Here is a 25,258-nt window from a genome sequence, read left to right as displayed (position 1 = left end):
TGTGTGTGTGTGTGTGCGTGGTTTCACTACTGAAACAGAAAAACTGCATCCACCAGTGGCCCATCATTCTAACTTCATTCTCTGTGCTAACTGCATTTCTGCCATTTCCATTTCTAAAACACAAAACTTTTCCGAAGTGAATACATAGAAATGATGTATTTTCTCTTCTTGTATAAATGCGGCCTGAGGGCCTGGGGCCAGACGCACGTCATGTTGTATGTTTGTTTAGATTGGTGGGAAAACACTTCGCTTCAAGCATCCTGCCAAGACTTGGGAGCCGAGCAATATCTGTGCAGACGGCAGCACTGCTGTCCTCACACCGATGCTGTGGGGTTCACACATCCGCCAACTCAGCCAAAGCAACCTTTCTCTGGACGTAGCAGCTAAAAATAGCAAGGCAGCAAAGAGAGCAACCACAGGAGTGTCAGAACCCGAACATTTAAACGCTCATACTCAAGGTGCTGTTCGCTGGGGGTGACGGGGGGGGTGGGGGGGGGGGGGGGATATTCCTCTCTGTGCCCACTTTTCTGCTAAACTTACCCCCATTTGACAAATCAATTACTTCATGTGGCACACATTAACAATATTAACTCGGAAGCTATTTCCTGCAGATAATTTTTATTAAACAAGGTTTAATGAGAACATAGCCCTCATTTATGCCCCCACAGTTGTTCTATTCTGAGCTCATCCCTCACAAAACTCATGCAAACTGAAAGCCTGCAATTTTTCAAGCTTCAGGCCGAGTCTTCGATCCCATTTACATGACAGCGTTCTGAAGTGAAAATGCAAAACTCCCAAAGTGGAACTTTTTGAAAAAGCTCCAACTTGGTTTCTGTAGAAAGGGAGGAAAACACAACTTTCTGGAAAAGCTCCACTTCCCTGTTGACTGTTGGCTGTGGAAACTCTGACGACGGTATAAATTGGCATGTTGGGCCACGAGTGAATGCTGTTGGTTATTTTTGTAATGGAGCCACACCCATACACGCAGAGAACAATACGCTTTAAACATACAGTACAGGGACATTCGTATGGACAGACGACCAAGTTGTATTGTCATTCCAGTGACTCAACTATACTACGACAAAGTCCCAGGAAAATACACCAGGAGTCATTACACTTTGGAGGCAGGCATCACAGTAGCAGCGTTTCCGTCATCTACAAAGAGACGGAGGCCCAGCAAATTCAAAAAGTTGTTTTCAGTGGCTCACCGTTGTCGTGTAATTGGACCCAAAAACACAAGAAAAGTTTTTCATTTTCACTTGGAAGTGTTGTCTTTCGAGCAGGGTCTAAATTGCTTGAATGTGAATGCGACGTTGGTCGTGTCGTTTGTGCCGGCTCTGCCTTCACCTATTGTCAGCTGGAATCAGCTCCGGCACCCTGCCGCTGGATTAAGAGGTCTAATGGATGGAGGGAAGCTGTGGCTCCTTTCAAGGCTCACACTCCTTTCATTAGAAACGGTGTCATCTGGCAAGAGAGCATTCGATCTCTGCGTCGTCTCAAAGCAACGGACTTTAGAATAAACGCGATTAATGGACATAATTCTCCTGCAGGCTGCTACTTTGGAAACAAGTCTGCCTCCTGCCGCTCCACGCCTCTCTCTACACCCCCCCCCCCCTGTCATCAGTCGGCCTCACCTCTCCCCCTTCAATCCGTCTGTTCCCCTTTCATCTGTTATTTTTAACAGTCAGACATGCCTCATGCGTGACGCAGATGAGCGCGTAAGGCCGACACGTTAAACGAAAGAGGGGAAAGGCTTGGGATGGGCAGACAGAGAGAGAGAGCGAAAGAGAGAGAGTGATTCGAGGGAAGAGCAGGCAGACACAGGGGATCTTGTTCAGGAGACAAGGTGGGTGAAATCCAGTTAAAGAAGAGGAGTGAGGAAGAGGTTGTGAGATCGATGTCGTCCCTCTTGTCGCACATCGCTCACGACTAAACAGGAAGATTCCCTACAACTTCTCACTTGTCACACATCACTAAATTACCTACCTGCAATGTTTCTTCTCCCTCCTTTACAGAAAGAGAAAAACCACAAATCCTCATCATCATCATCACCACCAGCAGCAGCAGCAGCACACAGAGCATCATGTCATTCCCACCTCTTCCCTGTTTTTTTTTTTTTAACCTCGTGCATCTTCCTGAAAGCTCAACACACCCACTCATTTGTCTGAGCAGAAAGAAGAGGAGTTACATATCAATCTTACATCACTCAACAGTCAGCCAGAGACTTTTCATGGAGGCACTGAATGAGCATAAGCAGCACATGACGCACACCGGCTGTCAGCTCCCAAGCATCTATGTGTGCACTCACATGTGACAAGCGATGGGATAATATATAGAAATATATTTGTCAATGATGAAGTTGCAATGCGGGGGCAAACGTTTCCCCCTTATCTGCCTCCCCATCCAAACCTAATGAGATAACATTACTCAGAATCAGACAATGGGACTAAAATTATCTGCACACTCCCACTCAACATACGCGTTCAAGCTGTTTCCAAACTTACACATCACAAGTCCTGCCCATTACATCCACATCACTGCCAAATGAAGTGATTAATAATCGACTCTATTGTCCAAACTGTAAAATTAGGACCAGTGACACATTTGATGTTGGGAATGAAAAAGATCTGTTGCACTGATGCATCTGCTTCTGCGTGCCTCTAAATCCAACGTTGTGTGTGGAGAACGTTACAGTGAGTCGGATGAAACAACTGAAGATGGAGGAAGTTAAAATCAAAATCTATCTTGTGGGTTTGTCCAAGTTTTCACCCCAGACGGGTCACCACATACACAAAACGCACCCACAGTCAATTTAAAGTCAACATTTAACATGAAGTCATCTTTTGGTATTCATGTAATATGGAATGAAACTGAGAGGCTTCTCTCTGTAAGATCAACATGAGAACTACTCACAGAAAATTTTATTAAAATGCAAATAAATCAATTCGATAAACCTTTCGAATTTCTGAAGATCATATATATTATATGCATGGTATTATTGATAACATATCGGACCAAAAGTGACCTTGCAAAAGTAACAAAAACTAATAAACAAACAAATAAATGTTTAGATGAAAAGGAAATCACAATGTTTTTTAAATTAATTGATACATTAAATTCCTAAACAAGTATTTTTAAATTGATGAAATGTAAATAACCTGTATTTGGTAAAAAAGGATCGTTGTAATAATATACTGATTTAGTATTCACTTTATTATGGTTTCATATGAACTTTCTTGGGAAATGGACATTATACCAAACAGAAAATCTAATATTTGTAATATTAAACTCGTGTACCATTTTAAATACTCATTAAATTATTTTTTTTTTTTTAAATGTATGTCTTTTATTTCACTGATATGGATAATAACATTGATTCAATTTATAAATTGAGCAATATCGCTTAAATGTCACTTTATAAATAGAAAAAGGAGTATTTTGGATAATAACAATGAAGTAATTAGTAAAAAAATAAGAGAAGTTAGAAAAAGAAAACACAAGTGTTTTCATCACTTTGACCGATTGAAATCGATATTCTTAACATTCTCAATTTCATTCACTAAATTAGCAAAAAAAAAGACAAATATAAGTTCAGTTACTTTGATTTCTATTATATAAGTGGTATTTTTTTCTTAGGAAAAACAAAAGAAAGCACAGGTGAAATGGTGAAGTATTGATCAGTACTCTGGCCTCACAGTGAAAAGTTCCCTGGTTTGACTCCCAGTTTTCTGTGTTGAATTTTCATGTTCGAAGTGTTGCTGTGTGAATTTTCTCCTCTTAGTTCAGAAACATATGTATGAAGTAAATATGTGACTCTAGGACCTCATTTACATAATAATGTTTCAAATGAAAACATTTTTATTTTTTCAATACAGAAGTTTTGCCTTGCTCTCTCTCTCTCTCTCTCTCTCTCTCTCTCTCTCTCTCTCTCTCTCTCTCTCTCTCTCTCTCATTCACTCTCTCTCTTCTGCAATCTGTGCTCTTTCCTCTCCAGTTCCACTCTCTGTCTCTCTCTCTGTCCCTTCCTCTTCTCTCTTTTTCATGAATATAAAACTAGATGGTAAAGATATAAAAACACGTGATTCCATAAAAAGTTTAGGAATTCATACACTATAAAAAGTATATTAAAGAACTAGTTAAAAAGGTGTAGAGGCATTATTTTTCTTCTTCGCTGTCTCCTACGGTTGCCCCTGAGGGATTTTGAGAAGGGTTTCTTTTTCAAATTGCCACATTGTAATTGCTGCTGTGTAACTAAAACTGAACTGAGTCACAGGGAGTAGAATCCACTTTATCCACCCCGCGCTTCATTATGGTTGTTTCACTGATTGAGTCTCATCCGTTAGGCCAGTTTTAAATCAGATGTCATTAACAGCACTATCTTTTTAAATGCTTTTATTACTGTTGAGTTTTTTTTTTCCTAATTTTTTTTATTGATTTTGAACACAAATTGACACAACCAACAGTGAATTATTTTTTTTTTAATATATTTCTCTTTTCATTGCATTTTTTTTGTTACTTTTGTATTGGTCGATGAGTAAAATTTAATCATTCACGATGCATCTCTCAGTAAATTAGTTCTATTCTAATCAGTTCTATTATCACTTTAATTCGGTATCTTTAATGACTTTGGCTCACTGAGATGTCCCTTCTCCTCACATTCCGTCCAATTAAATTACCACCCTATAGGCATCCAAAATGAAGGAGCACAAAATGAAAATCTATGTTTGTTGTTTGTCGTTATGTGAGGCCAATTTATCCTACGCAGAGTGAGGTAAACGCCTGGGGTCCCTCAATCTTCTTTCACCGCAGATCTAACAAATCAGATGATGAAAATGCACAAATACGTCAAACTCTCCTGATCGGTTTCTGATGAACTGGAGAAGATATTTCAGATTAAAGGACTTTCTCTCTGAGCGGCCAATCACAACATGATGGTTAATCCTCACCGCCAGTGAGTTTTGATGTGGTGGAGATTGGGCAGGTGTGTGTGTGTGTATATGAGTGTGTATGTGTGTGTGCGTGAGTGTTTCTCTCTCTCTACTCATTATTTAGCAGTATTGTACCTCAAGGAATCATTAAGCTCCTACAAGCTATCCCATAATGCCCTGCTGCCGAGGCAGTCCCAATTCACAGCGTGACATCAGAAGCAGGGCTGGAAATAAGTATGTGTGTGTGTGTGTGTGTGTGTGTGTGTGTGTGTGTGTGTGTGTGTGTGTGTGTGTGTGTGTGTGTGTGTGTGTGTGTGTGTGTGTGTGTGTGTGTGTGTGTGTGTGTGTGTGTCAGTCTGACGTCAATACTCCTCCAATCCATATTTAACCGCATAGTGAGGAAGGCTCACAGCACCTTGTCGGTGTCTCATCCACAAATATTAATAGCTTCAGACAGACCCGGTGTGTGTGTGTGTGTGTGTGTGTGTGTGTGTGTGTGTGTGTGTGTGTGTGTGTGTGTGTGTGTGTGTGTGTGTGTGTGTGTGTGTGTGTGTGTGTGTGTGTGTGTGTGTGTGTGTGTGTGTGTGTGTGTGTGTGTGTGTGACAGGTCGAGCGAACCCTCACCTGCCTGGGTTGGTTTGGTTACGCCCGAAACTCAGTGCGGGAGGTTATTTCTGTACTGGGAGATCAGGGGAATCTGTTCAGATAGAATTGGGTTTTCACCTCGTTTTCTCAGACGCAGGCAGGATTTTTAAGTAGGTGGGATGAAAAAATAATGAGGGTAGTGCTGAAGCTGTGCATCATCACATATTAAAGTAAAGTCAGAAAACCTTTAGCCTTGGTTACAAAAGCAGCTCCTGATACAACCTTCCATTGAGGGAAAAAGAAAAAGCTTTCACTTATGCCTGGTGAACGAAATGCAGCGATTTCATTTGGGGCGATAATTGAATTTCAAGGAAATGAAGTGACTGGGGAAAAAAAAGAAAGAGAAGAAAAAAGAAATCCTTTTCACATTTCTCACCTTTACTTCTATATTTCATCACAAAAAACATTAGCCGTAATATTATGACCACTGGCTGGTGAACTCATTAACGCTGATCTCTTTCTCCAGTCAGCAGAGATTTATCAGGCAGAAAGTGAACATTTCTTTCCTTGAGAAACAGGAAAGAAGGACAAATTGAATCAGAGCGTCTACATAAGATCCACAAAACTACATAAAACAGATACAGTGTCCATGTCTGTAGGTCATGTAGAAATCTGGTTTGGATTATAAGGAGCTCTACTTCAATTGCTGCATCGAGGCGATCCATTTGTCGAAGTGTGAAAGCGACATGTACAATCTGACTGCCATGAAACAAGAGGACATAGTGTTTGAAATATACGCATCCAGCCCAGTTTGATTGAAGTTGAAGTTGAATTTAAAGTCTGTACGCCGTTTTGACCGATAAGTGACTTTTTGACTTTGTGAAGCTGTCATTTAGTATATGTTTGCTGTGATACATGTTGAAGGCGAACGTTGAAGGCGAACGTTGAAGTTCCCCCAAGTGAATCCAAAGGTTGAAGTTTAACCATTTACACAGGAACAAATGACTCCCAAGGTGGAGTTTTTTTGTGATTCCATTACAAAAACAAACAACAGCACCAAGTCGCGGCCTGGCATGCTAACTACACCATTTTCAGTGTTTCTGCTCGTTTTCAGAAAGCAACAGTGATGCATATTTACATAAAACCTTGGGTAAACGGGGCCTGAATATACTGAAAACTCAGTAGTGAAACAAAAAAACCCAAAACAGACTGCATTTCAAATGCCACAGTGCCCCACCGCCCGTCTTTGTTCAAGCGAAGACGCCAGCGTGAATGAAGCGCAGCAGCATCGAATTAACAAGGTGTTGCTGTTCCAACCGAGACGAACTGCACCGCGGGTGTAACGTCTAACTTCTAACACTGACCCAGAATCACAGACTGAACTCATTTGAAATGCAGCACCGATAAATTATTAACATCCTTCAAAACATAAACTCCAGCTTCAAACTGGCGTTAGACACTCCGCCAACAGAATTTGAAGCTCGCCACAGCGAACGCCCGCCTCATGTTTCATGACCTGATCTTGATCTTTTCACCACGAATGCTGATTTTATGTGATCCTACAAGCACAAGAACCAAAACTCAGGGGGTTCAAAGCGGCTGACTCCTATTGGGGAAGACAACTCCTTCAGCCATCGCGCCGTTGCAGAGTCGTTTACCTTCAGAGGGATAAATGGTATTGCCAGTAAATACGTGTGTATTTTGCAAGTTAAGAAGTCAAAAGAAGAAAAAAAAAGTATTACTAGTGAGTCAGTCAACTACATTGATCATAATTCACCTTATATCATAGTTTGGAGGCAGAAACTACATTGTTTTCTAATTAACAGGTTGACTGTGTTTTATATATATGAAACGCGATAACTCCTATTTACTTTACATTTCAAATTTAAAGCAGGGAGTCTGAGCTCTCAAATTTTATTGATGTAAACTAATCACACAGACCAGATTGAAGAACATAAGCATGTGTAACAGATTGTCACAAATAACGGGTGTATTTCACTAAAATAAGTTGTTAGTGGTGTTTCATGCTCATGTGTGCTGTTCTCGTGCCTGTCCCTTTAAGTTTTTTTCATGTGTGTTGCCACGGCAAGGTGCTCCGAGCATGCGCACTCCGGTCAGAGCTGAATGTGCACTGTCGGAGGTATGTCGGAGCTTGAGCGCGCTCCTCTTTGTTTAAGTTTATAGGTTAAAATTCATGTCTTCAAAGTTGTGTTGAGTGTTGTGGGTGATTGTGTCCAGTGTGAAAGTTATGTTCCTAGAGTTTAGTCACGTTCTGTGTATTAAAAATGTAGTTATACGGCAGTGGGAGGTGAAAAGCTAACTGCTATGTTAGCTTAGCAGTCGGCTTCCTCCATAAGTTCAGACACGTGTTGTTTGCTTACAGACGAAGAGGAGAGTTGCTGCCGAGGCACACCAGCTCATGTCATGTTTTCATTTGAACAGGTATGAGAATAGCTGGTTATGTTATTTGTTTTGTTCTATGGTGCAACATATATGTTTTCTGGATGTTTTCATTTATTTTGTCATTCATATATTTAATTTATTTGCATTGATATCTGTGTCTTAATTTATATTGATCATTGTTTTATAATTGTGTTTTTTGTAAGACATTATTTATTTCCGTACATGTATGATTATAAGCAGAGCTGAATGTGCACTGTCGGAGACGAAGAGGAGAGTTGCTGCCGAGGCACACCAGCTCATGTCATGTTTTCATTTGAACAGGGATGGAATAAAAGTAATCCAGAAGATAGGCCTTGTTCCGAGATCTCTTCATTCAAAAATAAAATCACAACGCAGAGAAGAAAACCCACACCGGTTACATTGGTGCCGTGACCCTTCAGGATTCTACAAGGATCGACGTCATCTCGATCGCCGGGAGAGCTTCTTCGTTTCAACGTTTGTTATCTCCAACCTTGTGGGGTATTTTATGTGCGTGTTTAGTTACCTCCCTCATTTTAAATCTTGGAGGGATCCCAAATTTTGAATATTGATTTGGGTGTACATTTTTGTTATTCAGTGTTCAGAAGGATTGTTTTTTTTACTTTTAGTGTTAATATTCCTGTGTTAATTCATTATGCACCCGGCATCTGGTGCAGGGGGGTTTGATGCTTCTGAAGGCGAGGTTCACTCAAATGTGGGATTCGGGAGAGGGTGGTTTAATAGGGAAGATGCTCAGACACCTAAGGTGGGTGGGTTGAGGACACCTGAGTTTTGTTCCACACGTCTCCAGGCCCCTGTTTGTGAGATGGATACTCCACAGACATCACCACAAAATGAGTTAGGCACGCTCATTTCTGAGTTGGCCAAACAGATTGGCCAGTCTATTGTTGAGCAACTGAGGGGTGACAGGAATTGCAGTGAGTCTGTCCCAGCTGACATCCCTAAGCCAGAGCAGACACCTGAGTTAAACTTATCTGGTGTTAGGCTTGTTATGCATTCTGATGTTAAGGAGCCTCCAGTTTTTAGAGGTGACAGTAGTGATAAATACTCTGTGCGTGAGTGGGTAGAAATGGTGGAGCTTTATCTGCTGAAAAGGAATACACCAAAAAACCTTCAGTCACGTGAGATTTTGGCTAGGCTAATGGGGAAGGCGAAAGATGTAGTAAAGGTTACTTTACGACACAACCCCTCCATTGATCATATCCAGACTCCTGAACTGGTCTTTGACATCCTAAAACAACACTTTAGTGACCTAGCTTACTCCTCTATGCCGATGGCCGACTTTTATAACACCAAGCCACTGCATGAAGAGGGCGTTATGGAGTATTGGATCAGACTGAACAATGCCATTGACATTGCTGAGGAGTGTTTACAGAGGCAGGGCCGAAGTATCGAAGACCCAGGGCGTGAAGTGACTATGATGTTCATCAAATACTGTCCAGACCCAGTCCTCTGTAACAGACTCAGCTTTAAAGCAGCTGAGGAGTGGACGACGAGTGAGGTCCAAGAACGCATTGACAGCTTCCAGCGTGAGCTCAGGTCCCGCACGCAGACTCCACAGAGACGTGTTGACTGCCACATCCAGACAGCTGCAGTGCCGGGATTGGTGCCATCACAACCACTACGGGTTAGTCCCACCTCACATCCTGCTTCTACACCAGGCCACTCTTCACATTCACGGGCCGTGTCGACAGCAACTTTTGGCGCAGAATCAGTCCCAATGCAAAATCCAGTCTCCTCATCTCAACTCTCACCCACAGCAGCCCAGTTCATCCCAGCCCCGACTCCCATGCCGGCCCTTGATGTGAATAGTATGCATTCACTGATTAGCCTTTTGGACAGGCTAATGGCACATCAGAATGTTCAGGTTGCAGCTTCTGCAGCAGCACCACCTCAACACCTAGCCCCAGGTCCATTTCGAGGACGGAATTGTCAAGTCTGTGGTGATGCCAGGCATTCTACCCTCATGCACTGCAGAAAGGAGAATCTGTGCCTCTCATGCTTCACCCCTGGGCATTGGAAGAAAGACTGCACTAAGTATAATCGAAAACCCAAGGACCAAGCTACAGCCGGTCGGAGCCAGCCCCCGGAAAACTAGCACACCCACACTTGAAGAGGGGCAGTGTGGGAGGTGAATTTAAAACCCTCCACAGTGATGAGTCAGATCTTGAGCTTCTTTACGTCAACACATGTTCAGTCATGCCAGAAGGATACCAGGTAGTGGTCCAGGGACCAGCAGAGGTGCCAGTTTTTAGTGAGTTATTCTACACTCAGGTGGCAGTGAACGACAAGGTTACACTAACGGGTATGATAGATTCCGGGTCTATGGCTTGCACTCTCAGTGAGGAGGCTGAGAGTCTACTCAGAGATGTTGGAGCCCTTACAGGAGAATCACAGTCAGCAGAAAAGATAGTGCTGGTCGGCTGTGGAGGAATGCAGTCTCGCCCCAAGTGTATATATGATCTGACATTGACCATCTATGGCGTGAAGTGTATTGCTCCTGTTTTGGTGGTTTCAGGCCAGCGTGATGAGCTTATTATTGGCTCTAATGTTCTTAAGCACCTTATGAGCTGCATGAAAGGAAATGACGATTATTGGAAGCTCATGTCTGTAGGTAGTAAACATTCACTTCCTGACTATGAGCATTTCTTGGATATGATGTCATGCACCACAAGATGGAGGGGCCCTGACGTTCCAGATAAGATAGGCACTGTGAGTCTACCAAAGGCTGTTACGCTACTCCCTCAGCGTGAATACTTGGTGTGGGGCAGGCTGCCCGGCAACGTTCCAGTATCCCCAGGCAGCACGATCATGGTGGAACCTTGCTCTTCCAAGTCCAGACCAAGAGATATTCTTGTTGGCCGAGTCATCACGCCCATGTGGGGTGACCGATGGGTACCCATGAAGATCACCAATCTATCGCCCAAACCAGTCACTTTGAAACGTAATGCCAAGGTCGCTGATGTTTCACCCTGTATTGCAGTAGAGGATTTGCTCATACAGCAGAGCTCCAGTAGGTTGGATGACAAGAAGCCGGAATATGTGAGTGAACCATCTGCCGATGCAACTGGTCTCAAACAGAGGCTCTCCAATCAGGGGTTGTCTGACCTTGACATTGACGCATGCCATGCCAGTCATCAGTCCAAAATACAACTCGCGGAGCTCATTGAAGAGTTTGAAGACATTTTCTCAAGACACCCGCTTGATTGTGGAGAGGCTGCTGGATTTGTCCACCGCATTCGTCTGACAGACGACCGTCCATTCCGCATGCCCTACAGGAGAGTGCCACCTGCTCATTACCAGCAACTTCGACAAGTTCTTACCAATATGGAGGAGCAAGGCATTATTCGCAAATCCATCAGCGATTATGCTTCTCCTCTCGTCATGGTGTGGAAGAAAGATGGCAGTCTTAGGATCTGCACAGATTTTAGGTGGCTGAACGCCCGGACTCTGAAAGACGCCCATCCACTCCCTCATCAAGCAGATTGTCTTGCAGCTCTGGGTGGCAATGTCTTCTTCAGCACTATGGATCTAACCTCCGGGTTTTATAACATCCCCATGTGCGAGGAGGACAAGAGGTACACCGCCTTCACAACACCCATTGGCTTGTACGAGTACAATAGGATGCCACAAGGGCTATGTAATAGTCCAGCGTCATTCATGCGTATGATGTTGAACATCTTTGGGGACCTCAACTTCACCAGTTTGCTTTGTTATTTGGATGATCTTCTCGTCTTTGCGCCAACTGAAGAGGAGGCACTGAGCCGGCTTAGAGTCGTGTTTCAGAAGCTGCGCGACAATAACCTTAAGCTCAGCCCCAAGAAATGTCACCTGTTGCGCAAGTCTGTCAAATTCCTTGGCCATGTCATTGATCAGAGCGGTGTTGCTGTGGATCCTGCAAAGGTAGAGGTGATTTCTGCTATGCCGACGGAAGCGGTGATGGAAGAGGATGGCTGCACCCCTTCGGTGAAGAAACTCAGGTCCTTTCTGGGCATGATTTTCTTCTACCAGAGTTTCATCCCTGGGTGTTCAGCTATCGCCAAGCCTCTATTTGCTCTGACAGCTGGCCAGAAAAGGAATGGAAAGGCTGGCCGTGCCAATAAAGGTGCTGGCATGTTCAGAAGGTTGACTGCCACTGATTGGACCCCCGCATGTGAGACAGCCTTCCACAGATTGAAGAGTGAACTCCTCAACTGTGTTGTCTTGGCTCATCCGGATTTCTCAAGACCTTTCATTCTGTCCGTGGATGCTTCCCTCGACGGCTTGGGTGCTGTGTTGTCCCAACTGCCTATTGGGGAGGACAGAGCTCGCCCCATCGCATTCGCCAGTAAAGCCCTCAGTAAGTCCCAGCAGAGATACCCAGCATATCGCCTTGAGTTTATGGCTCTGAAGTGGTGTATCTCGGAGAAGTTCAGCCACTGGCTTAAAGGGCATGATTTCACAGTGTGGACAGACAATAACCCGCTAACACATATACTAACCAAGCCTAAACTTGATGCTTATGAGCAAAGATGGGTGTCCAAACTGTCGTCATACAACTTTGACCTGAAGTACATCCAAGGATCAAAAAATGTTGTGGCCGATGCACTTAGTCGTGTCCCCTTTACCTCGTCGATCAGTATGCGCCTTATTCGTGAGCCTTATCACGACTTAGTGCAGGCAGCGACTAGTGCAGAGGTTGATAAGGTACAGGATGCTCTGAGAGTTGGTGCCCAGGGTGTTCAGGTGTTCCTGCAGTCTTCGCATGCTCCAGATGTAAGGGGTTCCTGCAGTTCCGTGGAGGTTAAAGCCGCCCTACTATACCACAGCGATTGGGAGAGCAATGTCAAACATAGGGCTGCCCATCTGGCCCAGTACATTCAGCGGCTGCAGCCAGTTGGTCAGGATACTCTACCTGCAGTCTCTTTACATGAGTTGGAGGCTGAGCAACTTAAAGATCCCGTCATCTCCTGTGTTCTGCCTTTCATCACCCGTAAAAGACGTCCTTCGAGACGGGAGAGACATGCGATGTGTGCCGGGGCATTGACTCTTTTGAAACATTGGGAGAGACTTAAGTTTCATGATGGGGTTCTGTATAGGGCGTCAAAGGACCCTGTGTGCAAGATAAAGAGGCTTCAGTTGGTGTTGCCGGCAAGTTTAAGAGCCAAGGTATTGGAAGGTGTTCATGATTTGGCAGGTCACCAGGGTCAAGCTAGAACCCTCTACCTGGCGAGACAACGCTTCTTTTGGCCTACCATTCAGAGGGATGTAAGGGAGCATGTGCGCTGTTGTGAGAGGTGTGTACTCGCCAAGACCCCAGAGCCTGCAGCACGAGCACCATTGGAGAGCATCAAGACCACAGCACCCATGGAGCTAGTCTGCATTGACTTCTGGTCGGCGGAAGACAAAAACAAGAAGTCTGTTGATGTCCTAGTGGCAACTGATCACTTCACAAAAATGGCATTTGCATTCCCTTGTAGGAACCAGACTGCAAAGCAGGTCGCCAGGAAGTTGTGGGACTGCGTTTTTTGTGTGTATGGGTTCCCAGAACGCATTCATTCGGACCAGGGTCCCAGCTTTGAGAGTGAGTTACTGTTTGAGCTGCTGCAGTTGTCTGGTGTTGCCAAATCCCACACCACCGCTTATCATCCCATGGGCAATGGGGGCACAGAAAGGTTTAACCGTACTCTCGGCAATATGCTTCGTGCCCTCCCAATGAGAACTAAGCAAGAATGGCCTCAACAGATCCAGACATTGACATTTGCCTACAATGCCACTGTCCATGAAACCACAGGTTACGCTCCATTCTACCTGATGTTTGGCCGTGTTCCAAGGCTCCCAGTTGACGTTATGTTCCAGTCTGTCCTGCACGATCCAGTTGTTGTTGATTTCAGCAGTTACTCAAGGACTCTCCTGTCCTACTTGTCTGAGGCCACCAGAATTGCACAGCAACATGCCACCAAAGAGCAGACACACCAGGCCTGCCAATACAACAAGAAGGTCAAGGGCATCTCATTAAATGTTGGTGACCGGGTTCTGCTCGCTAACAAAGGGGAGCGGGGAAAGAAGAAATTGGCTGACAAGTGGGAACCTGTGGTGTACACTGTTGTTGAGAGGAACCCCAAAAACCACATCTACAAGGTCAGCAATGTCTCAGGCCGGTCCAAGGTTGTGCACAGGAATCTCCTCTTGGATGTCAATTTTCTCCCTGTATGTGATACCCTGGAGGATCAACCTTTGGATAGCCTTTCTGATGACGATACTGATTGTTCCAGCACCAACGGAGAGACTGAGGGGCTCACTAATCTGACGATGGAGTCTTCTTCGGTGCGGACATCTCAGTGGGTCCTATCTGATTCTGATAGGGTTGGTGAAGCTACGAGAGTTGAATATCTTGGTTCCCAGCTCACAGAGGAGATTGATGGACAACCTTGTCATGTGGATGGGATGGAGAATGGACTTGCCCCTGACTCGCCTGACACTGCTGAGACACAGACCATGTCAGCCGCTGTAGCTGCTGATTCTCCTGTTGACTTTGTTGAGACACAGTTTGTGACGGCTCCTGTTCCAGCCAGTTCTCCTTTCGACTGTGAGGTTCAGACTGACACAGCCCCTGTTCTAGACTGTCCTCCCGTTGACATGCAGCCCACCCCAGCTCTTGACTTGAACTTACCCCAGGCTTCCACTGACCAAAATGTTGACCCACGGCAAGACTCACCTGCACATGTTCCTGATGTCGCTGCAGTTCAGGGTAGGGTCATTACCAGAGCAGGCAGGGTGGTCAAGTCTGTTAACAGACTGATTGAGAGTATGGTTCATAGGCCTGTTGTTTGGGGTCAGCCACTTGAGGCTTATTCTGTGATATAGTTTGTTGTTAATTCAGTGATGTTTTCTGTGTGTTCTGTATGTATATGGGGTCTGTGAGACGGTGCTCAATAAGTGTCTGGGGGACCAGTTTTTTTGAGGTGTAGGCTGCGCCTCTTTGTTCCTAAAGGGTTGGAGGCCTGATCAACCTCTTAACTTCTTTTGATCTGTTTTGCAGATAGTTTCTAACTGATTTCGTGTGATGAGATTTCAACGTTGATTGGTCCAGTACAGTAACTGTAACTTAGCATTACAATAGACCCTTTGTACATTGTTGTGTGTGATGATTTTAGTGAAATTCAGGAGGGGTGAATGTAACAGATTGTCACAAATAACGGGTGTATTTCACTAAAATAAGTTGTTAGTGGTGTTTCATGCTCATGTGTGCTGTTCTCGTGCCTGTCCCTTTAAGTTTTTTTCATGTGTGTTGCCACGGCAAGGTGCTCCGAGCATGCGCACTCCGGTCAGAGCTGAATGTGCACTGTCGGAGGTATGTCGGAGCTTGAGCGCGCTCCTCTTTGTTTAAGTTTATAGGTTAAAATTCATGTCTTCAAAGTTGTGTTGAGTGTTGTGGGTGATTGTGTCCAGTGTGAAAGTTATGTTCCTAGAGTTTAGTCACGTTCTGTGTATTAAAAATGTAGTTATACGGCAGTGGGAGGTGAAAAGCTAACTGCTATGTTAGCTTAGCAGTCGGCTTCCTCCATAAGTTCAGACACGTGTTGTTTGCTTACAGACGAAGAGGAGAGTTGCTGCCGAGGCACACCAGCTCATGTCATGTTTTCATTTGAACAGGTATGAGAATAGCTGGTTATGTTATTTGTTTTGTTCTATGGTGCAACATATATGTTTTCTGGATGTTTTCATTTATTTTGTCATTCATATATTTAATTTATTTGCATTGATATCTGTGTCTTAATTTATATTGATCATTGTTTTATAATTGTGTTTTTTGTAAGACATTATTTATTTCCGTACATGTATGATTATAAGCAGAGCTGAATGTGCACTGTCGGAGACGAAGAGGAGAGTTGCTGCCGAGGCACACCAGCTCATGTCATGTTTTCATTTGAACAGGGATGGAATAAAAGTAATCCAGAAGATAGGCCTTGTTCCGAGATCTCTTCATTCAAAAATAAAATCACAACGCAGAGAAGAAAACCCACACCGGTTACACATGAGAAAGCAAAACCTATTTTTGCGCAAATGAATTGAGTAACAATAAAACATCATCAGCAAAATAAATACAAAAGTTATATAGATCTAAGAAAACTCAATGCATTATGCACTTTCCTATCAACAGCTGTAACATACTGCACATGTGCACCAAGACCATAGTAAATACCTTTTGAAAACGAAACCATTTCCACTTGAAGCGTTGTCATGTGAATGTGGCCTTAGTTTGGTTACAAGTGTCACAGACACAACAATTAGTTTGCATGTTTAAAAGGCTAAAAGGTTTCCAGATTGCAAGAGAAATTAACACACAAAAAAAAAAATCTAAATTCTCATGCACACTAAGGATGCAACCTTCAACTGTACAAAGAAGTTGTGGGCAGGTTTAGATTGAAAAAAACATTGATCAAAATGTTCAGTCTGATAATTCCATTCAAACTTGAGAACAAACCAAAAAAATGCTCGTGGTGAAACTCATGCTGATCTTGACCTCTGATCACATTCGGGTTTTTGCAAATTCTCTTTTTTTTTATGCCAACCAGCAAAATGTGAAATTGCACTTTTTGTTTGGCTTGGATTAAAGCCACATTACTGTTGTTGAATGAATTTTCATTTCTAAGAAATTTAAATAGAAGTTGTTTTCCTATTGAGCCGCTGCTTTGGGCGCCAAACGTCCTGCCACTGTGTGTGTGTGTGTACATGTGCGTGTGTGTAACTTATTGTTTTGTTGAATTGAAATAGAAAGCTCATGGATTGGTTTAAAGGTCAGCAGGCGTGATGAATCATATTTATTTACTGTAGCTATCATTTCGGGGCAAACAATGATGGAGTACTCCTCTGATGCACTTTACTGAAACCTCCCTTATTACATTTGTATGATTTCAAAGCACTCTCTGCCATTTAAAACCGCAGTTCTATAAAAGTCTGATCACCGCATCGCGTCACAGCAGGGGTGACGTTTCCGGATGAACCGAATCTCGGACACTGAATGTGCAGATTGCATTACGAACCGCCGAATGTCTTATTTCTGAATATTTGATCAGGGAAGCAATTCATAATTGATCATACTTTATATGATAAAAAAAACAAAAAACAGACTATCGTCTATTTTGGTGCTGACATTTTCTCCACACTGGCCATCAGGATTGAATTTGGTCAGCAGGATAAATAAATAATGCATGAAAGCATTCGTCATAGAAAGAAGCTGTAACACATAATGTGCTGCTTTGGGCTGAGTGCACTGCTTGCAGAGATGGAGTTCATTTTTTTAATTTTTGTTTCTTCTTCTTCTTCCTATTCACAGATGACCAATGTTGCTCCAAATAGTTTTCCATCAGTACTAATTCAATCTGTGTCTGTGCTGAGTGAATGAAGATGAAAAAGACCTGCAAATGCTGGAAAATTAACATTGAGCGATTTCACTGCTGGAGTTCTTTCAAGTTTTTTTTTAAAGGAAGTCGATTAAAAAAAAAAAAAATCAATTTTGACTCTCAGAGATGACGATAAACATGGTGGGATTATTAATGTGTTACCGGGGGGGATATCTGACAGGAAGTTGGACAGTGCGGGTCACTCCAACTTCCTACACTTCCTACTAATGCTTAAATGGACTCCACCTATGCAGCACATTTCAGTGCTCAACATGCTTTGCAGGAAGAGTCCAATTCACACTGCTTTACGGTGTATAAACAAGTGACAACCAATTCAAAAAACATGGGTGTTGTGAGCTTACTCAGTTAATGTCTTGTTCCTGATATGTTGATTTATTTCCTGCATATGCCAAAAAAGAAAAATGACTGTTACATGATAAATGGAAAATAGTATCTTACTTGTATGTTTGATGATGAAAGTGAGAGAAATCCCACTGAACTGAGCCTGCAGCTTGTTCAAATGAAGGGGAAGGTTAAAGGCTTCATGGATTATTAGTCACCTGACACGCATCATGGGTTAAATCTTAAGAATCCATTAAATTTTAATAGCTGAATACAGAAATTCTATGACTATTGGTTTATAGATCCAGTTCGCACTTGTGTAAGACTTCTTAATACAAGTCAGTCACAATGTCACAGGAACAAGTAAGCCTGCAGGTTCTTGTGGAAAGTTAACCCTTGTTAACCCTTTTGCTGACGCGTTCACTTCTGTCATGCTGTAGGTGTCACTTTAAATCTACTTTCAGACCAGGAAAGAGTTTTGCAACATCTTCAAAGCCTGTGTTGTGAGTTTTATGTTGAATATGTTTCAACTACTCTAACTTTACTGTAATTAAATGAAACTTTTCAGTATTTCATCGAGCATTTTGACAAATTTGGTATATTGTGTTGAGAAATCTGTGGAACAGCTGTGACGGGAAATTTAAACATAATTTATACAATAAACACCAAATATGAACATTAATGCAAAACCAGTGAAGTCCTTCCATTTGTTTATCTTCTATAACGCTGCATCCTCCTCAGCATTAAACCACTGTGTGGCCCACCAGAGATGTATTTACAGGTCAAACTTTGGTGCAATATTTACCCACAATCTCCTTTGTCTGGGGACGGGTTGGTTGAGGATTCAGGTGTATTTTCAGAGCTAATAGTTGTGCACAGGAATGCACCAATACCGATTCCAATGTCAAGTATCAGGTCCAAAACTGCATGGAGTTCTCGTACTTGTAAAAGCCCTCCGATACAATCCAGCGATTATTGACAAGCAACGCAGGCAAGTAGACAAGAGAGGAGCGATGTCTGCAGTTTGCAGATCCTTCAATATCTATGAGAATAGCAAAAGTAAGACAGACTGTAAATTACATTTTGCTAAAATATCAGGAGGAGGCGAAAGTTCGTACGGGCAGTTCATTCAACACCACCAACTTAATCAGCAGGGACTGTTACGATGCTGTGCGGCGGTGGTGGTGCATGGTAATGCGGAGCCTTTGCATATTGTTTGCGTATGAAGTGTGAATTAGGCTTCATGGCATTTAATAATCCCCGTATCTGTAGTTGTATTGACATGTTGCTAAACGTTAGTGGTCGTAGTTAGTGGTACTTGTACTTTTAAAAAAGTAGTCTTGGTGCCTCCCTTGTCCTACAAAATAGCTGTAACTTTTACCATTTAGAAATTAAAAACACTCACTTGCTGCCTAAACAAGTCTATTTAATTAATTATTGACCTTATTTAGCTTATTTAACTTCAGCAAGTTCAATAAACTGCACTTTGTCACGATACTCTTCTTAGTTTTGTGCTTTGTGCTGTTTTCAGGCGGACCAGTGATTCTGCATATTGGGTCCATTTAACACTCAAAACTTCACACTTCATTTTCACCCATTTGGCTACGATTGTCAGTGCACTTTTTCGACAATATGACAATCTAAATACAAATGACATGGCAGAGCCGTATGTTTTCGCTTTCTTTTAGTGCATGGATGGGCAAATACATCAAGACCTGAATGAATAAGCACAGCTTGAATGTTAAGCCCTTTGTCACAATTCCAGCTGGTGCAAAATGAAGTGGAAGGGCTTCAATTATCAGCATTTTGCAGCCTTCATTATTCATGGTGTTTCATGAATCCACTCTCAAGAGTAAAACTTTGAAGCGCGTATGTCTTCAGCCTAATGACTGTCAGCTCAGGTCTCAGCGTCGTGTTTTGTCTGTGAGTCTTATCAAGCTATGAAAGGCTGTTCTGTCTATTGCTGGAAGAATATCTTACATCCATTTAAAATAAAAACACGAATTCAAGTGTTGCAGAATGTGAGATGCTTTATTCTGGTTTTCAGGTTGACTTGTTTCGTCCTGCCGTGGTCCGTCGCTCGTTGTCACAAACAAAGAGAACCGCACCAGTGCTTCTATCCCCCCTCTCCTCCTACCCAGTCGGGGCTGAGCGAGGGCTGACGTCGATGGGGTGTGGAAGAGAAGTACGTGAGGGGAGAGAGGGAGGGAGGGGAGGAGAGAGAGGAGAGTGTGGAGCCGGGAGCTGACGAGCCGGAGACAGCGAGTGAGGAAGAACAAAAATGGAGGGAGAGTTTATCATCGGAGCCAGTCTCGGTGGTTCATGTAATCATCTCCCCTTCAACTTTGTCGAACTTTTCACTGGCCACTTGATTGCAGCTAATAATAACGTGCCTCCCCCCCACACACACACACTGCGTTAAGACCACCGAGAGATTTTAGAAGAGTGTTACACCCTCTCCCTCCGCCTCTCCTTCTTTGCCCTCCCTCCTCCGTCTCTGCGCTCGCCCTCGGCCTCCGCCTCTCCTCCGGTCCCTCTCTTCCTCGCCCTCGCTGGGCTTCACTTGGAGGACATGGTGTAGCAGCCGTGTGGGTGCCACTGCATGTCACGAATACGCCTGATGGACTGCATCTGGGGGCAACGAGCACCGAACTCGTTGAAGTGCCTGAACTCGCCCTTCTCCAGCAGGTACTGGCTGCCACGGTAGCCGGGGAACTGGTAACCCACCCAGCTGTGGACGGAATGAGAGAGACAGAGAGAGAGAGAGGGGGGGGATTTTATTAGATATGATTCAAAAAAGAAAATGTATTCAAGACACACAAAAAAAAAACCATAAGGTGATGAGCAACATGCAAGTGAGAAATGAGAAAGATGCTGAGAGGACAGATGCAGAGAAATCAGGGAGGATAAACATCTAACGAAGCGGACATCGATCTGTTTATCATGCTGTCTGCAACATGGGGCAGCTGTTTGCTGCAGACAGCAGGGAGCTCTGACAATAAAGCAATCATGGGATGGAGAAGGCAGTGTTTGCAGCACCACACCTCCGACAACACAGACAGAGACGCCGAGCCTCTGACGTGCATGACACCCTCGACTAGCTGCTGATTAAGAAAAAAAGAAAAAAAAGAGAAAAACTCTTTCTAAACTCGCCCGCAGACAAACACTCAGAGCACTCAAATGCTTTGTGATTATGCTGCTGTTTCTCCTGGTGCGCGGATGACGTCAGGTGTGGAGAAACGCACTGAAACACGCAGTCGAGCACGGGGCCGGACTTTTCTGACGTAGCCGGTGCCGAGGCAGAATGGTGAGAGGAGTGTGATTGGACCACTGGAAGCTCAAAATTTGGAAAGAACAAAGGTGCGGTCTTCAGCGTGTTGAAAGGCTGAGACAAATAGAAAAGGGAAATGTGCTTATATGGTCTCGTGCATACTCAATCTGATGCTTAAAGTCAAAGAAAAAGAGCTTATTTCAGAGTTTTTAAAGTGTGTGAGGTTGAGTCCTCATGCACAGAGCTTCAGCCACAATGTGTCTTTACACTCACATGCAAAGTAGTAATTTATGGTTGAATATTTCCAAATGCATTTGACAATAGAATATAGTTGGAAGCTGCTGCACTGAATACGTAGCTTTTAGATTCCTAAGGAGGTAGATTATTGGACCACATCCACATTATCCATCAACTTCCAAACAGAGCTGTTTCACTGCATGATTATGCCACAAGAGCAACAGCTTAATTCTTGGTTCACACCAATAATGTACAGTGATGACGTCTAAGATGAAGTAATTCTTGCACATGTATCAGGAGATACCGTCAATGCACCGTAAAGTCAAGTTCCTGAGATCATATTTCACAGTGTAGCATGTAATAAACTCTACGAGTTTACAGAATCCTACTGTCTAGCTACACTATCGCACCTCCAAAGCTGACTAATTGAGATATAACACATTTTCAATTCACCCTGTAAAAACTAAAACATGAGAATGATGTGTGAAAAACAAGTTTGCATTAAATAAGTTGAAGAAGAAGTCGTCCAAAAACGTATTCACAATGTGTCTTTTTCACACCTGAGTGTTGTTTGGATTGTAAAAAAGTGTATATAAAGTGTTGATTAGTAAGCTTCAGAGATCCTGGAGGGCAAGTGGTTTTATCTGTGTGCGCTGCTTAACCTTTACTTACATTTTTTTTGGGTGGCTTCCAGAGTGACACTAATCTCCCGCAGTCACCGACTGAATATATATTCAAAAATTACTTTTTTGTAAAAGCAATACTAGTCCTTCCTTCGGAGGAATAGGAATGATTATAAAGTGTTCAAGCAGAAAATAGCATCCGAGCAACAACCTGTGGAGATCGATTATAGAAGAAAATCATGTCATAAGAGTGAGAAGTTTCACCAGCAGAGAGGTGGCAGGTTGCCGTTTGGGAGCCATTTTAGGAAAGTTGCATTTTCAGTGATTTCGAGCACCGCCGTCGTGAAAACGGTCTCCCAAAACACAGCGAAAGTTCTACGTTGTGTAAACGGAGTCTCTGGGTTCAGTGTGTGGTGCACCACTCACGTTCCACAGCTGACCATGATGCTGCCCACTCTGTCGGTGAAGCCGTAAGAAAACAGGCTGGGAACGTCGTCGTCCATGATCTCCATCTTGCGGCCCTTGAACTCTCCGACCTCATACAGGCAGATCTTGTGCTTCTCGGGATCCTGCAAACAAAAGAAGCCACAGCGATGATGACGGAGATGATAATGGCAATGAGGGAAAGCTACCTTTCAATGTGATCAGCTGAGTGGATGGAGCACACAATGGGGGCTCACCATGCGCACAGGCCTGAAGGACAGCAGGTAGTCGTTCTTCTGGCAGTTGCTCCAGGAGTCCCAGCGGGGGTACTCGCCCTTCTCCAGGATGAACATTTCACCGCAGAAGTTCATCTGCTCAAAGCCCACGAAGCTTGAGAGGGCAAAAGGTCACAAGAAACAAAGGGAAAGAAAGGTGACTATTGAATTTCTTTGGGGGAAAAAAGAGTTTGCCATTGATTGTACGTCTGGATCAAGATCAATTTAAGCACAGACCCACTATTTCTGTCGCGTTATGGAAGTTATAAATAACTCAGCCTTGTTTGCTGAAGTTTTGAACATCGCTTGTGTAATATGCTACTTGTGACGCCTCTAAGTTTACCTTAAATGTTCCCATGTAATGCTTTAAGGGCAGCACAGTGGTTAACATTGTTAACACTGGTTTAATCCTACAAGTTTGCACGTTATCTCTGTCCTGTTTTCACTGCTTTCTCCACGTATCTCTCTGTGTGTAGTCTTCTATTTCTTCATTATTGGGGCGCAAACTCTAAACTAGACATGATTCAAGATACTTGGGATCCAATATAAAGCTCCTCATACTGTATTTTCCATGTAGGCTATGGTTCTAGTGCATAAACAATACCTTTAGGTTGTTTATCTTCATCTCGGGCATTTCATTGTAATAGCTAGCATTATTGTAATAGCTAGCCGGGGGGGGGGGGGGGGGGGGGGGGGGGGGGGGGGGGATGCATCACACCAATGAGATTTAGTAATTAACCCATCAAAACATGTATCCTACATAAGACTATGAATAAATTGCTAGTCCAGCATTTCACTTCTTCCTATAAATCAGTCAATGTTGCCATGAAGCGACTATGTTTACTATAAGATTAGAGTCTTAAGGTGACGGTCAGTTAGGATGAAGGATTTTGAACTGGATTACCTGAATGTAAAATCCCCACAATGACTGTGGAAAAATTAGTGCACTTGTGTGTGGTCACATATTTATATCTTTAATCATAGAACAGTACATCCGTATGGATGCTAGTTTCATGGATTAAGGCTTAACGTTGAGTTGAATTAGCTTCATTCTTTGGGTATGGATGGATGGATGGATGGATGGATGGATGGATGGATGGATGGATAGATGGAGCTTTCCTTTTTTAGTCCTAAAGGAAGTATTTTGGAGGACAATGGCACTATACACTAAAAGTTGCAGCATTAACCTGATTTCAGCTACACCCATTTTGCTTTGGGGGGTTTTTTCAGTTTGGGGCCTGAAGTTTGCTTTCCTGCTGCACTTTGTGCAAATCACAGAACCTAAAAGCATCCGCCGGCCGCCTCGAATGCAAAGCGCGAGAAGATCACATAATGGCGAGGTTCAGAATCCACCTGCCCGTCTCTCGGAGGACTGTGAGTGCTGGGTGGAGCACTTACACATGTGGGTGTCTACGTCATGGAGCAAAATCTGGCTACTTACGGCCCACATTCCACACGCAGGGAGCGCACCTTGTCCATTCCCTTGTCACACACGTTCATGCACTCGCTGTTGATCTCAATGCAGCGACCCTGGAAGTTCTCCTGATCGTACACGCACATCTGAACAGGAAGTGAGCGAGGAGGTCAGAGATTCGAGATAGAAAGAAAGAGCATCAGATAACATTCATAACAAGAAGTGCCTGCACTGTTCTGGCGGCTCTGTACAAAGCGACCGAACACAGAAGCCCGTCACAGGTTTGTTTGTTTTTTTCTGTCACTTGTCGTTGGCAGCAGCCCCATCGCTCACACACGAAGATCAACAGGTTGCAGCCATAGACATCAGCCCATATGAAACTGTCAGAGTGGCGCTCAGCCACCTGCTCCTCACCGAGTGAAAACAAGCTATACAGGGATGTTTGATCATCTGTTACACATATATTTGTGCCCATGGTTGTTTGTACTGCACCTTGTAGGACATCATGCCCATCTCAGACATCTTGTTCTGACCTGCCTTCCCATCGGTCTGGGAAGCAGACTTGGATTTCTCTCCTCCGGCAGACATGATGACTGGAATAAAGAGAAGAGGAGAGGATCAGTGTCCGCACATGCAACAGGATTGTACAACTGCTGCAGATGGGTGAAACATCCATCAATACTGCATCTTTGTGCTGGAGCTGAGACCAGCTACAAGCGGGGAAAATCCCATACAGGTGTACCAATGGAGAGACAAGCACACACGCTCACATTGCGGGAGGAAAACCCACAAACTCCACGCAGAAAAGCCCCCGAGCTCTGAAGACGAGTGAGTGAACCACAGCACCAGGCTGCACGGGCATAAATATTTATAGTTTTATAGTTTAGAGACTATCGGGACAGAGAAAAACCTGTAGATTTCACAGTATCTCAAAATCTGTCAACTTCCAAGTGCGTCATTTAGATTTATTGATAAACTTTATTGCACATATTGAACACGTTATAAACTCAGGTTATTGTGGCTTAACTAAGCAAAAGCTCAAATTATAGCACAATTGACTAAATTAAGTTCCTCTGAAGAGGTGTCACTGTCACGTAAAATTACACATTTACTTTGATACAGCATTGCCTTTGTTACGAATTCTAAAGTAACAAACGTTACTCTCCTTATGCAATAGCAAATAGCTTTGCTAAAATAATGCCCCCATGCTATTTAATCAATTCTAACTGCAATCACTGACAAAAAACTTTTCAAACTCACTTTCACATTAAAAAAGCTTTATCAGGTGCTGATGTAATTTTAGCATAGCTTGTTATACAAAAGTGTGACACT

At 43.5% G+C, this 25,258-nt stretch overlaps 1 protein-coding gene across 1 annotated transcript; it reads right to left on the bottom strand.

Moving 5' to 3' along the window:
* Positions 1 to 20,242: 20,242 nt before the first annotated feature.
* Positions 20,243 to 24,514, bottom strand: crybb1l2 (crystallin, beta B1, like 2; the record flags this gene model as incomplete). Its single annotated transcript, XM_080520862.1, has 5 exons — positions 20,243 to 20,414; positions 22,241 to 22,383; positions 22,495 to 22,627; positions 23,954 to 24,072; positions 24,419 to 24,514. The coding sequence occupies 5 exons, from the start codon at positions 24,512 to 24,514 to the stop codon at positions 20,243 to 20,245; spliced, it is 663 nt and encodes a 220-aa protein (XP_080376988.1).
* Between the last annotated feature and the right edge of the window lie 744 nt (positions 24,515 to 25,258).

This window comes from Blennius ocellaris (genome assembly GCF_963422515.1).
Source record: "Blennius ocellaris genome assembly, chromosome: 3".
Classification (NCBI taxonomy): Eukaryota; Metazoa; Chordata; class Actinopteri; order Blenniiformes; family Blenniidae; genus Blennius; species Blennius ocellaris.
Note: the sequence above shows the minus strand (reverse complement) of the source record. Positions and strands in the feature narration are given on the sequence as shown.